This window comes from Scyliorhinus torazame, chromosome 7 (genome assembly GCF_047496885.1).
Source record: "Scyliorhinus torazame isolate Kashiwa2021f chromosome 7, sScyTor2.1, whole genome shotgun sequence".
Lineage (NCBI taxonomy): Eukaryota > Metazoa > Chordata > Chondrichthyes > Carcharhiniformes > Scyliorhinidae > Scyliorhinus > Scyliorhinus torazame.
In genome coordinates this window covers 260127713-260140753 of record NC_092713.1, presented here as the reverse complement: position 1 = coordinate 260140753, position 13041 = coordinate 260127713, and the positions used below count along the sequence as shown (strand labels likewise).

At 46.9% G+C, this 13041-nt stretch overlaps 1 protein-coding gene across 2 annotated transcripts in view; it reads left to right on the top strand.

The window, feature by feature from the left end:
• LOC140426994 (glucocorticoid receptor-like) overlaps positions 1-13041 on the top strand; it is a 170231-nt gene that overhangs the window by 144441 nt on the left and 12749 nt on the right. For both annotated transcript variants that reach the window (XM_072512350.1, XM_072512349.1), the window contains exons 7-8: positions 8986-9116; positions 10518-10675. In XM_072512350.1, the coding sequence (XP_072368451.1) occupies positions 8986-9116; positions 10518-10675 (289 nt within the window). The remainder of the gene's footprint in view (positions 1-8985; positions 9117-10517; positions 10676-13041) is intronic.

Below are 13041 nucleotides of genomic sequence, written 5' to 3'. Positions count from 1 at the left end.
CTATGGCTCGATTTAACCACTGCGTTGTGCCCAAGCGGATCTGGATGCGCCGATTAAATAGCGGGAACGGCCAAAATTGAGATTCGCACTGGACGCGAATCAGTTTCCACATAACTGATGCTCCCAATGGCGAATTCCGGATTAAGCCCAAATAGGGCAAGCATATCATTGACCCCAATTTGCATTAATTTCCATCTCATTAGCAAGATTGAAGTTAAATGTAATAATAATAATCTTTATTGTCACAAGTAGGGTTACATTAACACTGTAATGAAATTACTGTGAAAAGCCCCGTAACAGTCTCCCGGGAATTAACCAGCTCCTCAGCGAGAAATCCCGCCGGCGTTGTAGCTCTCCTCCGAGATAGCCTTTTGGATGTGGGTGGGGGACAACTTTGGATGGCCAGGTCCCATCAAATGGAGGTCCTGCGAGAGAATGGGCATGTGGTCAGTGAGAAAGAAGGATAATTCTCTCTGACTGAGCAACCCATTTGAGACAGGTCATCTGGGTGAAGAGGCAGTGGATCTTCACCTATGTGGCGCAGCCCAACCTCTCTGTCAGTGTCTGTCTTCTCCTCGGTCAACCCCGTGATCTCCAGGGCCCATTCCTCATAGAGGGTGAGGACTCTGATCTCTGTACTCTTTCCTCCGCGCCCCCCCCCCCCCATTCTTGTCCATTCCCCACTTTATATTTACATAGAATTTACAGTGCAGAAGGAGGCCATTCGGCCCATCGAGTCTGCACCGGCTCTAGGAAAGAGCACCCTACCCAAGGTCAACACCTCCACCCTTTCCCCATAACCCATTAACCCCACCCAACACTCAGGGCAATTTTGGACACTAAGGGCAATTTATCATGGCCAATCCACCTAATTTGCACATCTTTGGACTGTGGGAGGAAACCGGAGCACCCGGAGGAAACCCACGCACACACGGGGAGGATGGGCAGACTCCGCACAGACAGAGTACCCAAGCCGGAATTGAACCTGGGATCTGGAGCTGTGAAGCAATTGGGCTATCCACAATGCTACCGTGCTGCCCCTATCTATATGGGATATGGGCTATCTTCTCCTGAGGGACAAAGAGAGGGCTTTGTAATCCGCACACTTGATGTATCGGTGGGGGGGGGGGGGGTGTCCAAGGAAGGTTAGGGTGGCATGTGTGGGCATCGCAACTGGACATGAAGGGGCTATGCTAGGGGGTGCTAAGTAACCAGCACAAAGATGTGAGGTGCGAGGTGTCAGCCAGTAATTTGTGTGGGGCGGGGTTGGGAATTTGAGGGGTGGCAGGTGGAACTGATGGCAGGAGAGAGGTGAAAACTTACCTTGCAGTTTGGTGGATGTTGTTGGTTTTTTTCGTACATTGGACGCTGGTCCTTCTTGTCATGCTGCCTGAACTGACAGCTGCTGCCACTGACTCCCAGGCGGTATTGGGGACCCTGCTGCTGGTCCTCCAACCCTCTCGGGGGAACAGGATGTCCCATCTCGCATCCACAGTGACGAGAAGCCTGGCCAGGTTAGCATCCCCAAAGCGAAGAGCATGTCTGCACACTGCCATGCTTGTGTGTTGACTGGGAGTGAGTGTTGAGGGAACATTAAAAGCAGCTCACTCTTGTTAGTGGTGAGGCAGTGTGGCACTACTCTGGCGAATGGGATGGTGAAATGCTCGTGGGGGCTCATTTCCGGCACAAAGTGCCGTTAAATACATGCCGTGAGGAATTCCGGTGACATCCTGCAAGAGTGAAACGCACAAAAGATGGCTCCCGGCTGGATCTTTGTTTTTGATGCCATTTACCCATTGTTGCGGTGGATTTTGGTTCCCAAACCCAGTTAGTTGATCTGGGGGACTTTCGCCCGACAGAGACTTGTCGAAAACGTCGACAACGAAGCTCAGTGCAAAGAAAACTCAGGAGGGTAGCCCGTTGAAAGAACTGGATGGGTGCGCCCATTGCATTAGACACGCTGGCTGTGGTGATAGTGCAGGAGCTGAATTCGGCCAACAGATGGAAAAGCAGTTCGAGTGGCAGGGCAGGGCTGCACAGTAGCATAGTGGTTAGCACAGTTGCTTCACAGCTCCAGGGTCCCAGGTTCGATTCCTGGCTGGGTCACTGTCTGTGTGGAGTCTGCATGTTCTCCCTGTGTCTGTGTGTGTTTCCTCCGGGTGCTCCAGTTTCCTTCCACAGTCCAAAGATGTGTGGGTTAGGTGGATTGGCCATGTTAAATTGCCCTTAATGTCCAAAAAGGTTAAGTGGGGGTTACGGGGATAGGGTAGATACATGGGGCGAGATTCTCCACTCCCGCGCCGGTTGGGCGAATCGCCTGGGCCGGCAAAATTTCCCGGGACGCCGGTCTGACCCCCTCCCGCGATTCTCCCAAGCGGCGGGAATGGCCCGGTCGAGTTCCGCAGGCCGGAGAATCGCCGGAGGCACCCAAAATGGCGATCCACCGGCACCCCCGCTATTCTAAAGCCCGGATGGGCCGAGTGGCCAGGCCAAAACGGCGGGTTCCCCCCGGCGCCGTCCGCCATCTTCTTGCGAGGCGGACTTAGAGAGTACGGCAACCACGCATGCGCGGGTGACGGCAGTTATGCGGCGCTGGCCGCATCATCTATGCGGCGCCGCCTTTACGCGGCGACAAGGCCTGGCACGTGTAGATGACGCGGCCCCGATCCTAGCCCATTGTCAGAGCCCGAATCGTTCGGGATCGGGGCCGTTTCGCGCCGTCGTGAACCTCGCCGGCGTGGGAGTGGAGAATCCCGCCCATGGGCTTGAGTAGGGTGCTCTTTGTAAGGGCCGGTGCAGACTCGATGGGCTGAATAGCCTCCTTCTGCACTGTAAATTCTATGATAAAGGAATCATTTAAAGCCACTGTTGAGCTGCGGTCCTGATTCGTGAACAGCTTGTAAAGATCTCAAATGTGGATTTTGTGAGGGCCACGAAGAATCCAGCACGAGTTTTAAGGATACAAAGTAATAACATTTATTTACAATAACATATATATATAACAGCAGCAACTTCCCTTGCTGCACACTCCTTCCTGCTGGTTCCAAACTGGCCAGCTTTATTTATACTTGGAGTTTACTAGTGGTTTCTCCGCCCCCCTCATTGGGGAAGCTCATACTCCCACAGGATTGTGGGATTGTCATTAGTCCCCAGCCAATGGTAAGCAGGCAGGTTATAACAGTGGAGAAAGCGCAAGGTGAGACGTTGAAGAGTGTGGAGAATGCCTTGTCGCAGCATGAAGATCGGTTTGCCTCACTAAGTTGCTGCTCGTGGCGGAGAGCAACTAAGGCCTGAAGCTAAAAGTGGAGGATCGTTGGTCAAGAATATCAGGTTGGTGGGGCTGCCGCAAGGAGTGGAGGGCTCGAGCCAACTGAGTATTTTTCGGAGATGTTTTCTCAGCTGGTGGGCGGAGGTGAGGTGTTTGAGTTGAACAGAGTTTGAGAAGCCAAAGCTGAATTGGGGGAGATAAACTCGTACAAGGCATATGTAGATAGGGAGGCCAAGAAGGAATATCAGGAGCTGGTGAACTAAATTCTGGGTATAGATTGGTCTTATGCAAATGACCCAACACCGGAGTTATGATCACGCAGGAAGAAGCTCCAAATGCAGTTCGACCTGTTGCCCATGGGTCAGGCGGTACGTCAGCTGCGGTGCTTAAAGGGGGTGGTGTATGAATATGGGGGAGAAGGCTAGCCGTGTTTTTGCTCATCAGTTGCGGTGGCTGCTAGGGAGATTGTGCAGCCGCGGGAGCCGGGGAGTAGGTTGGTCTCAGCCCTAGAAAAAGTGAACGAGGCATTTTGGGTCTTCTGTGTGGGCTTTATAAGTCGGAGCCGCCAGAGGACGAGCGGGGGATGGCAGAGTTCTTAGTAAAAGAAAATAAAAGAAAAAAATGAAGGGTACTCTTAAAAAAAAATAAAAAAATTTTATGCTGGATCACCAGCATCTTAAGGGAAATTGGAGGAGGAATTGTAGGATGAGGTGTAGGCGCTGCTGAGGTTGGAGGAGGTTTGCACGACTTTACGGAAGATGCAGACGGGAAAGGCGCAAGGCCAGACGGGTTCCCTTTAGAATTTTATAAAAAGTTTGCGAATCAGTTCGCCCCGTTGGTGTTGAGGATGTTTAACGGTTCACTGGCATTGGGTACCCTCCCAGAGACATTGGGGCAGGCATTCATCTCTCTCCTCCTGAAGAAGGCTAAGGATTCCACAGAGTGTGGGTTGTACCACTTGATTTCGCTGCTCAATGTGGATACAAAACTTTTGGCTAAGTCTTAACATTGAGGTTGGAGCCCTGGCTCCTGGAGGTAGTGGGGAGATCAGACAGGCTTTGTGAAGGGTAGAAAACCTGTTGTCCAATGTGAGGCGGTTACTCAACTTAGTTCTTACACCAGCGGTGGGGCCGGAGACTGAGATAATGGTGTCTCTGGACGCAGAAAAAGCATTTGATTGGGTTGGGTGGAGCTATCTTTTCTTGGTTCTGGAGAAGTTTGGGCTGGGTCCTGGGTTTGTGTCATGGGTGCGGCTGATATATGAAGCTCCGTCTGCTAGTCTGTGCACTAACACCACAAATTCATTCTATGAGAATCATAGAATTTACAGTGCAGAAGGAGGCCATTTGGCCCATCGAGTCTGCACTGGTCCTTGGAAAGAACACCCTACTTAAGCCCACACCTCCACCCTATCCCAGTAACCCCACCTAATCTTTTTGGATACTAAGGGGCAATTTAGCATGGCCAATCCACCTAAGCTCCACATCTTTGGACTGTGGGAGAAAGCCAGAGCACCTGGAGGAAACCCATGAAGACACGGGGAGAAAGTGCAAACTCCACGCAGTCACTCAGTTGGAAATTGAACCCGGGTCCCTGGAGCTGTGATGCAGCAGTGCTAACCACTGTGCCACCATGCCGCCCATTCTATCGTTTAGGCTGCCTGTGGGAGGATGGGGAGGTGCGAGACGATGATGTCCTATGTCTCTTGTTTGTGTTGCCGAACGAGCCATTGGTTATCGCTTTGAGGGCCTCGGACAATTGGAGAGGATTTGTGAGAGGTGGAATGGAATATGGAGTCCTTGTATGAGGATGAGATCTTGCTGCATGCAAGAGGTCCGGGGCCAGTTATGGGGGATATTATGGGTAAATTGGCTCCTTCTCAGGGGATATATTAAACTTTTGAGAAGAATGAGTCCTTTGTGATTAGCCCTTCAGGGGGAGGAGCTGGGCTGCGGGGAAGTTGCCATTCCATCTTGCTGGGACTAGTTTCCGGTATGTGGTCGTCCAGGTGGCTCAGGATTGGGTGCAGCAATGCAAATTGAATTACACTAGCCTGGCGAGCAGGGTCAGGGCAGATCTACGAAGGTGGGACAGCCTTCCGGTGTCGCTGGCAGGATGGGTTCAATCCATTAAGTTGAATATCTTGCCACGATTTTGATTTCAATGCCTCACAGTTTTTCAAGTCGTTTTTGCGGGGATGGAGCGGCTCATAAGGGGTTTCATATAGGTAGGGAGAACTCGAATTCAGAGGGGGGTTCTACAGAGGACAGGCAGGTGGGGGTGACTGGGGCTGCTGAATTTGATATTTTATTATTGGGGCTGTGCAAAGGGTTTGGCTTGGAGGTGACAGTGTCTCTGCCGTTTGCTCCAGCGAACGGATCTTGGGGGAAAGGCAGGTGGGAGGAGGAGCTGGGACCCATTTTGGACGAGGAGATGTGGAGCGAGTGCCTTTTGCAGTGTGGTGCTAAGTCATCCCGTGTGAGGTTGAGCTTGATCCAGCTCGAGGTGGTGTTTAGGGCTCGCCAAGGCCAGAATGAGTCAATTTTTTGCAGTGGTTGAAGATAGGTGCGAGCAGTGTTCGAGAGGCCCTGTGAACTACATGCACATGTTGTGGTCCTGTCTGAAATCGGTGGGTTTTTGGGGGCCTTTTTTCAGCACCATGTCGACACTCCTGAATTTTGATTTCGAGCCCTGTCTATTGGTAGCTGTATTCGGGGTGTCAGACCAACTGGAGTTAAGGATGAATGCTGGGGCGATACCTTGGCATTAGCCTCGTTGATCCCTCGGCAGCTGATTCTGCTGAGTTGGAGGCAGGCGACACCACCAAGGCTCTCAGTGTGACTAGGTGACTTGATGGAGTTTCTGTATCTCAAAAGTCACGTTCACTGTGAGGGGGATTGATGGATTCTACTGTAGGTGGTAGCTGTTCATATTGTACTTGGTCACTGCTAGTGGCGGGGGTGGAGGATTGTTTGGGTTGTATTTCCATTAAGGAGGGTATTGTTACTGTTGTTTTAAATTATTTGCTTCGTTGATGCATATTAATTTTGTTTTAAATTTTTTTGATATAAAATAAGTTCAATAAAAATATATTTTTTTTAAATCTCACCAACGCAGCCGTCAAACACCCCATCAATCACACCCACAATGGCACTTAGAAATGTTTCCGTTAAATCGCACCACTAGTGTTTATTCCCTATATATTTGAATGTTTTGTTAATATCTATAGTCATAAAGAAGATAGATTTAGGTGTACAGATTCTTATGGCATCATGAAAAAGAACTGCACAAATGGATATTGCCCCAAAAATTGATTTTTATATTTAGATGAGTACATGTGACAAAGCAGAACATGTTGATTCCAGAATTCTGGCTAGTGCAGATTGTGGGTCTGACCAACAGTTGTATGGACTAAGGACATGTGGTGGAGATAGAAACATGCAAAATTCTCCCAAATGGCAAACAGATTGTTTACATAAGAACTCCAGTATATTTGAACAAGTCATACAGCAGGAGATGGTTTCAAAGAAAGAAATTAAACCAACTTGGAAAGCTTCTCATCTGTTATAAAGACTGCATTGAATGAAATATGCTGGAAAGTTGAGACTGGCAAGAAACCACGGATAACAGTCAAATGTCTGAAGCTGATTGAAGAGTGCCTGGGAGGAAAGCAAATGGGCCATCAAGGAGTGGTTACAAAAATTTCTAAGAAAGTGAAAAATGTTTGCAGAGTAGCCAAAATGACCTGACTTAAAGAAAAGGCGCAGGCAGTAGAAGATGCCCTTTCTCAAGGGCAATTGAGGATTCACAATAAATGCTGGCCTCGTCAGTGACGCCCACACCCCATGAAAGAATAAAAGTAAGGACAGACCAAAGAAGTATACACGGTTGTCACAGCTCTATCAAAGGAAAAATAAATATAACCGCTGGCAGTTGTGTGAAAGGGGCAGACAGGAATATGATCTATGAAGTTGATCAGAAAAAGAAACAGTGACAGCTATGCAGCACCCAACTCGATGGATCAGATCTGAATGCAGAAAGTATGCAGCCTGCAACTTGGGAAGAGATGAAATCACAAGTGCTGATTAGTGAATATAAGCATACAATTAAAAACATAGAGAATGGAAAGCTGAAAATCTTAGCTACCATACCCCCTGAGGAACAACAACAGTAAATTCCGTGAAAAAAGCCATTGACCTAGTAGGAAGAAGTGGAAATTGACCAGATGATTGGTTAGTTTTGGAGCTGGTGACGTTGCCTAAAGTTCATGACACCAAGTATGTCAAAAAGCAAAATAACAAGGAATTGTAGGTACCCTTTGTACACTGTGCTAAGATCTTTGGCTCAGGCCACCATGCAGAACTATGAAAAACCCAGAGTGGATTTGGAGTATCACATCGTTAATCTGGTTCGTTCAGAGTTTACAAACAGGTAAATGTGATGAGTGTTCATTGGGAGTTTTCAGGTTTGGCAAAAGAGTCAGACAACAATGTCTACTTTCACCATTACTTTTCAATGCCAAAGGGTTAACGGTCATAAAATGAGTCTGTTCTGCTCTCCCAGAATACCTAGGAACAGTAGTGGTTGTCACAGCATTTGGAACATCAGATCTGCTAACGACAGCACACTCATGGCTGAAGGCAAGCAAGAACTATCCATGATGACCAAAGAACTGAGAAAGTCAAGTCTGAAGTCTAGGTTGAGCATCAGAACAGCAAGACATATTTATGACAATTCATGGTGAGAGCAGTGTGACAGTCAGTTCCCAACCATTGTGAACGTAGATCAATTTTGATTTATGTGATTAAACATGATCACATGGGAATAGCAGCACTGCTAGGCTAGCAATTGCCCACATTGCAACTATTCAGCTGAATGAAATATGAAGGGCATCCAACATCAACCTGCACTTGAAAAGCAACTTGCAAATTCCCTGGTGTGGAGCATTATTGCACTGTAAAGGATGTGAGATCACACAATAAGGCTGATGAGAAGATTATTGCAGCATTTGAAATGTTGCTCTGGCAAATGGTCCTTAAAATCAACTGGACAGAACGAATCATTGAACTTGTTTGCAGGAAAATTGGAGTTCCAGAATCTCCTTGACTTTTAGCTGAAGTGGAGTCATGGAAAAAGTAGAACCACTAGAAAAGATAAGGTGAGAATCTGATGTTGACAACAATAGAAGGTGAAACTTCAGCAAAGAACAGGTCAGTGAAGGACTAGAACAGGTGAGGTCAGAGAAGGACTGGATGAGTGGACAACATCAGAAACTGGACAGAGGGAGGAATGGCAGTGGCATGGAAACTAGCAGGGAAAAGAGAGTTGTCTACAGCCGCTCATGGACTGTGGATAATTTTGGATGAATGGTGCAGAATTTAAAGAGGGGGTGCTTTCCTCTTGTAGCTGGAATTGATTAGTCACTAAATTGCCCTGGCAGCCAGGTGAAACTTGTGTAGGGTTCCCCATCTTGCTTAGCTGTTCTGATGATGAAAATATTCATGTATTTCCCACAGCATTTTAATTGCAAACTTCAAATTTATTAGACTTGGGAGATAATTTCTTCTATAAAAGGAAGATTTTGCATTCAAACAGCCCTCTGATATTTCCATTTTCCTAACCACTTAATTTACAATGTTTTCAATTGTAATTGTAAAGGGCTGCTACCCCATAACCATTTAATTTGTTGACATTTTTCATTTTAATTACGATTAAAGGGAACGGATGCAGCAGTCATCAATGTACAGCTTGTGCAAAGGAATGAGCAACATTGCGATGGATTTCAGAAACCTTAAGGTTGCCTATGAAGAATATCTATGCATGAAGGCATTATTGCTGCTTGGTACAAGTAGGTATTCTGCTTGGGAATAGTAAGTAGACTGGACACATCATATTGTTTTCTGTTAATTTGTCGATTTTAGTCTCAGTGCGATGCCTATTAATCATTGTAACAATGTGGGCACTGTGCCAAGTAAGAAGATATGTGACTACAGCTGAATCATTAGATGACTGCAAGGCCACTCTTAATGTGATTGCACTAGAAATAGTACAGAGGAGATTCACCAGGAGGTTGCCTAGCTGGAGCATTTCAGCTATGAAGTGAGGCTGGATAGGTTGGAGTTGTTTTCCTTAGAGCAGAGAAGGCTGAGATGGGAAACCTCTTTGAGGTATACAGTATTATGAGGGATATAGATATGGTAGATAGGAAGAAATTGTTCCCCTTAGTAGAGGTGTCAATAATCTGGGTACATAGATTTAAGGTAAAGAGCAGGAGATTTAGAGGGGATTTGAGGAAAAGCTTTTCCACCCAGAGGGTAGTGAGAATCTGGAATTCACTGACTGAAAGGGTGGTGGAGGTGGGAACACTCAACATTTAAGAAGCATTTAGATGAGCACTTGAAACGCCACAGCAAACACAGCTGTGGACTAAGTGCTGGAAAATGGGCTTCAGATAGGTGTTTAATGGCCGGCACAGCCACAATGGACCAAAGGGCCTTTTCTGTGCTGTAAAACTCTTATGACTCAAAAACATATTTCAAAATTGAATTATGGCAAAATAATTGAATACAAATGCAAACCAGTTGTTGATTAGCAAAATTTTAATCTTCCCTACTTCTTAATGCGTTCAATCCAAACATCATATGAAAAAAAAACTGAATGCAATTGTACGCACGTAGAAAGGTTATAAATGTATGAAATCTGGTTATGTTGTCAGTTATCACCTTAGCTCAGTGGTGGCTGTTTAGACTCTACATCAGCAGGTCATGGATTTAAGCCCTATTCCAAGACTAAGACTGACATATCAGTGCAATATTGTGACAATGCTTGCTACATCAAGTCCCTAAATGCCGGTTCAGGAATAGCTTCTGTGTTTCTCTTTGAATAGTGCAATGGGGCCTTGTGTGTATTCCTGATGGCCTGACCAATGCATAAACCATAACTTGCATCACCATAAATAGATTAGCATTCAATTATCACATTAATGTTTGTGAAACCTAGTTGTATACAAATGTTTGGCCACATTTGACGACCATTAACACTGGTATCTACGAATGACACTGTACAAATGCAAGTTCTTTGAATGAAGAAATGTTTTTCAGTGAAAGCAGATTCTTGAAAAGATGAGTTTCTTGTTTTCTTTTGAGGTCATTGCCTTTGAAGGAATCAAATGTGGAAATGGAGAAAATTTGTATGCCTTTTGTCATTTACAAATTAACACGTTCACCTCACTATTTTTGCACTGTTTCAGTACCAATAGACAGTTTGAAGAGCCAGGCTATGTTTGATGAAATCCGGACCTCCTACATTAAGGAGCTAGGAAAAGCCATAGTGAAGAAAGAGGGAAGCTCAAGTCAAAACTGGCAACGTTTTTATCAGCTGACCAAACTACTGGATTCAATGCATGATGTGAGTAAAACTCCAGGGAACTTCAGTGAACTTCAGTAAATGTATCATTGGTCCCAGCCGACTTGCCAGTTGAATGTAATTCAATGACATTACAGTAACATCCAACTTATTCAAATTACAAATCTTGTCATGATTAAAGAATGGACCATTTATATCGCGCTTTTCACAACCACCGGATGTCTTAAAGCACTTTACAACTAATGAAGTAATTTTTGGAAATACAGTAATTCGCAATGTCGGAAATGTGGCAGAAATTTTTTTTTTTTTTTTTTAGAAAATATTTTATTACGGCATTTATAATTTTAACATTTTTAAACAAAGAGATCAAAAAAACCCACAATAACATAACCTTCTCCACCAAGCATAAACCCTGACTATCATGTTCCTTCTAACTACTCCATTTCACGGTTCTCCCTTCATTGATTTTCCTACCCATATACGTCACTTCCATGCCCCCCCGCCCCCGAGGCTGCTGACGGCCTAATTTTCCTTGAAGAAGTCGATGAACAGCTGCCACCTCCGAGTGAACCCCTTAAGACGAATTTGATTTTCTCCAACCTGAGAAACCCCGCCATGTCGCTGACCCAAACACCCGACTTTGGAGACTCCGAGTCCCTCCATCCCAACAGAATCCGTCTCCAGGCCATCATGGAGGCAAAGGCCAAAACATCGGCCTGGCACACGAGGAGGATGCATTAACAATCCTCAGGGCCTCCTCCCATAATCCAACTCCCCTTGCAACTCTTCCTCCCACTTCCTCTTCACCTCCCCTATTGGAACCCCTTCCCACTCCATCAGTTCCTTATATATTTCCAAGACTTCCCTCCCCAACTCCTGTTTTTGACATCACCTTATCCTGTAACCCCCTTAGTGGGAGATGCAGGAAGCCCCGGACCTGCCTCCAAACAAAATCCTGCACTTGCAAGTACCAGAACCCATTCTCACCTGGCAACCCAAACTCCTCCTCTAGCTCTTCCAAACTCGGGAAACCCTCCTCAATAAAAAGATCTCTGAATCTCTCGATCCCTGCACGCTGCCACCTCCTAAAGCCCCTGTCCGACCCCCCCCCCCCTCCTCCCAGAGCGAACCGGTGGTTGTCACAGATCGATGACCACACCAACACCCCCTCTAGTTCCATGTGCTGCTTGCACTGCCTCCACACCCTCAGGGCTGCCACTACCACCGGACTTGTGGAGTACTGAGCCGGCGAGAACAGCAGAGGTGCAGTTAATAAAGCCTTCAGACTCGTGCCCTTACAAGGTGCCGCCTCTACCAGCTCCCACACTGACCTCTCCCCCACTACCCACTTCCTAACCATCAATATTTTAACCGCCCAGTAATAGTTGATAAAGTTCGGAAGGGCCAGTCCCCTCTCCCCGCGCCCCCGCTCAAGTAGGACCTTCTTCACCTTTGGATCTTCCCCGGCCCAAATAAAACCCAAGATCGCCGCATTCATCTTCCTAAAAAACGACGTAGGGATGAAAATTGGGAGACACTGGAAATCGAACAGCAATCTCGGAAGGATTGTCAGTTTCACAGTCTGTACCCTTCCCGCCAATGACAGCGGGAGCACGGCCCACCTTCGGAAGTCACCTTTCATCTGCTCTATCAACCTGCCCAAATTTACTTTGTGAAGCTGACCCCAGTCCCTTGCCACTTGAATCCCCAGATACCTAAAACTCCCTCCCACCACCTTGAACGGCATCTCCCTCAATCTCCTCTCCTGCCTCCTTGCCTGGATCGCAAAAGCCTCGCTTTTACGCATATTCAATTTATAACCTGAGAACCGGCCAAATTCCTCAAGTATCCCCATAATTCCTGCAAACCCCAACGGGTCTGTTATATAAAGGAGCAAATCATCTGCATAGAGCTAGACCCTTTGTTCCAACCCCCTCTCACTATCCCCCGCCAAATGTTCAATTTTCACAGCGCCATTGCCAACGGCTGAATGGCCAGGGTGAACAGTAGTGGGGAGAGTGGGCATCCCTGTCTTGTCCCCCGACACAGGCTAAAGTATTCTGATTGCACCTGATTCGTCCTTACATTTACCACCGGTGTCTGATATAGCAACCAGATACAATCCACAAATCCCTGCCCAAACCCAAACCTTTCCAGGACCTGCCACAGATATTTCCACTCCACCCGATCATAGGCCTTTTCTGCATCCATGGCCACCACCACCTCGACCTCCCACCCCTCCGCAAGCATCATTATCACGTAAAGGAGCCGCCTAATGTTGGATGCCAGGTGTCGTCCCTTAACAAATCACGTCTAGATCCTCCCCTATTACCCCTGGAACACAGACCTCTATCCGTGTGGCCAAGATCTTTGCCAGTAATTTTGCATCCACATTTAGCAGGGAGATT